Source organism: Cibotium barometz, chromosome 9 (assembly GCF_041138505.1).
Source record: "Cibotium barometz isolate CiBa-2024 chromosome 9, ASM4113850v1, whole genome shotgun sequence".
Taxonomy (NCBI): domain Eukaryota; kingdom Viridiplantae; phylum Streptophyta; class Polypodiopsida; order Cyatheales; family Cibotiaceae; genus Cibotium; species Cibotium barometz.
In genome coordinates this window covers 3,311,867-3,314,695 of record NC_141054.1, presented here as the reverse complement: position 1 = coordinate 3,314,695, position 2,829 = coordinate 3,311,867, and the positions used below count along the sequence as shown (strand labels likewise).

Sequence of the window (2,829 nt, the reverse complement as noted above, 5' to 3'; positions counted from 1 at the left end):
TTTCAAACCTTACTAAACTAGAGGCTGTTGTGTGTTGTCATGGTTCTGCTATTAATCTCTAATCTTATTATTTTTAATAATTGCCTGACTTTATTTTCAAAGCTTAGTATAATTTCTAATTTTCTACATGCAATGCAATGCAGCAAACAAAAAAAGAAAAAAAAGTTGTTTAATGTACCTACCATCTATGAACCTAAGGTGTGACTGATAATGGAAGCTTGCAAATGACAAGTAGTAGTAGTAATGGAAGCTGATTCTTCTTATTGCATGACAATCTTTATTACATAAAGACCTCTCGATGTACGTAGACTAAGTTGTTTTGTGCAGCAGTTGCTACATCGCCACAGCACCTGCCTACAAGAAGGCAAAAGAAGTGTATCAGAAACTGTTGCACAGACATAAGGTTATAAAAGGACACTCTCAGGGCGTTAGTAGTTAGTTACCTTATTTCATTAATGGCCAGCGCCTTCGGTAGACTTCGACGCTACGTCTTTCCAACCTCCACCACCTCCGTGCCCGCCGCTTCCGCCACCCTCACCGTAGCCGCCACCGCCGTAGCCACTGCCGCCACTACCATAACCTCCTCCCTTGTCGCCACCGCCGTAGCCGTGGCTGCCTCCGCCATAGCCACTACCACCGCTGCCGTAGCCACCTCCCTTGTCGCCACCGCCGTAGCCACTGCCACCACTGCCATAGCCACCTCCCTTGTCCCCACTGCCATAGCCGTATCCACCTCCGCCGTAGCCACTACCACCGCTGCCGTAGCCACTGCCGTAGCCGCCTCCTTTGTCGCCACCACTGCCATAGCCGCTGCCGCCCTTACCGTAGCCGCTGCCACCCTGGCCGTAGCCCGAGCTGCCACCCCCGTACCCTCCCCCTGATCCGTGACCAGCATAATAGTAGCCAGCCCCCGTCTCCTTTGGCTTTGCTACGGGTTCCTCCCGGGCCGCGGCTTCACTCACAAGTAGGGGCGCGCCCACCACCATGATGAAAAGGAGGAGCAAGTACGTCGCTGATTGCTTTGATCTCGCCATCATCTCCACCTTGCACAACGCTGATGATGAATGCACTCATGGCTGCTCAATCTTGCACTTCCATTTTATAGGCACGCTCATCATGAAGATAACTTCTGCGCATAGGCTGAGTGAGTGCGCTTGGGTGACCCTCATGAGCACTAGACATCAAATCCAAGAAACATTGATCATCACGTGGTGCATTTTTGACGATTAAGGCATTAATTACTCTTCACTAATTGTGGATTAATCTGGAACGCGCCACTGTCTGCCGGCCACCACCCAAGTGGGCTGTCTGTCGTAAAGTAAGAGGCCGAGCTCGCTACTTTGACTTGTTGCGATTTACAGGACCCATCGAGATCCCTTCGTTGAAAACAAGTGAATTCTTGCATTACTCAATGTTCTCATGAGCCCCTCGTTGTTGAGAAGAAATAATTTTGTTTGCATTTCATCTTGTCAACAAAATTCAGAACTTACTTTAATATCCATAATGGCTACAGCAGAAGAAAAGCTCAGTAGCTGAGCTTGCCACTTACTAAGAGGGACTCGAATTACTAAAACGACGTTGATGGTTTTGACGGTGTCAATCATCAATAAATCAATTAAATGGTGGGTGTTTATCATCCTTCCCGAGGGCTTTATAGCTGGTGGCAATATTTCAGACTTCCAATCCACTGATCTCTCATCATCATGTTATTGTAAGACCCACTTCATAAGAGAAACCTATGTCTGAGGGCCCCGGATGCTCAAATGACGACTTGAACATCTCATAATAAGGACTTCATATTAAGGTCTATTGAGACTGTGTTAGCTCCTTCTCGCATTGTGAAGGTTTAGCTCATTTTAACATAATCATAGTCTATGAATGTGTACACTGATCTTGATTTGAGACTGTGTTAGCTCCTTCTCGCATTGTGAAGGTTTAGCTCATTTTAACGTAATCATAGTCTATGAATGTGTACACTGATCTTGATTTGAGGATTGCTTTCTTGAACACAATGTAGGAACCTCTTCAGGAATTATAGGTGGAGTCAAAAGCTTAAGTTTCATATCCAAATACTTACAAACATGAAAAGTTAGAAACATGGTGCAAATCTTGTGGTAAATTTTAATGGATTTTTGGTAAATTTGCATTCAATTGTTTTTCTAAAGTGCAAGGATTGGAGGTTATATTAAATATATCGTGAATCGATAATTTTATCCTTGAAATAACCGAGCATTTTTTGGAGGACCTCATTAGATAGTGTTGAGCAATTTTTGGAGGACCTCAAGGCTCAAGACTCAAGGCTCAAGCTTGGCTCAAGGCCATAAATTATTCATTTAGAAGTAAATTTACATTCTAAATCAATAATTTACTTACTGAAATAGTGAAGCAATTTTTGGAGTACCCTGTAGAATAGCTCATAAATTTTCCCCTTCGGACCAAGCTTCCAAACCACCAATAGTGACATTGGGGAAAATATCCTACAGGTTCAACATCCGAGTATTTTTTGCTGAAATAATACACCAAAATATCATACATGTGACATTGGGGATTTGGGCATATGGTTGAAAGGTCTTACAGCCATCATACATATGGTAGACTATGGTCAAATTAGAGGATGCAAATCAGCATATTCTAGGCGTCTTCTACAAGTGGAGGAGGATCTTACTTTCCCTCAAAACTAGCCAATGAATGCTCACTTTTAGGTGCTCAAATCAAGGAGAATGGTTGAGAGATTCTATGAGAGATTATGGATTAATCTCATTGCTAATCACTTGTACTCGAGCCTATATAAGAGGCTCACATCTAATGGAAGAGTACAACACTCACGTT

At 43.5% G+C, this 2,829-nt stretch overlaps 1 protein-coding gene across 2 annotated transcripts; it reads right to left on the bottom strand.

The window, feature by feature from the left end:
• Positions 1-235: 235 nt before the first annotated feature.
• On the bottom strand, positions 236-1,080 carry LOC147635171 (uncharacterized). 2 transcript variants are annotated; one of them, XM_086802366.1, is made up of 3 exons: positions 701-1,080; positions 444-652; positions 236-354 (listed from the first exon to the last, which is right to left on the bottom strand). In XM_086802366.1, exons 1-2 carry the CDS (start codon positions 1,035-1,037, stop codon positions 453-455), a joined length of 537 nt encoding a protein of 178 aa, XP_086658492.1. In that variant the 5' UTR covers positions 1,038-1,080; the 3' UTR covers positions 236-354; positions 444-452. The 2 variants fall into 2 exon arrangements, with proteins under 2 accessions (XP_086658492.1, XP_086658491.1); XM_086802365.1 differs by having other exon boundaries at positions 444-1,075.
• Between the last annotated feature and the right edge of the window lie 1,749 nt (positions 1,081-2,829).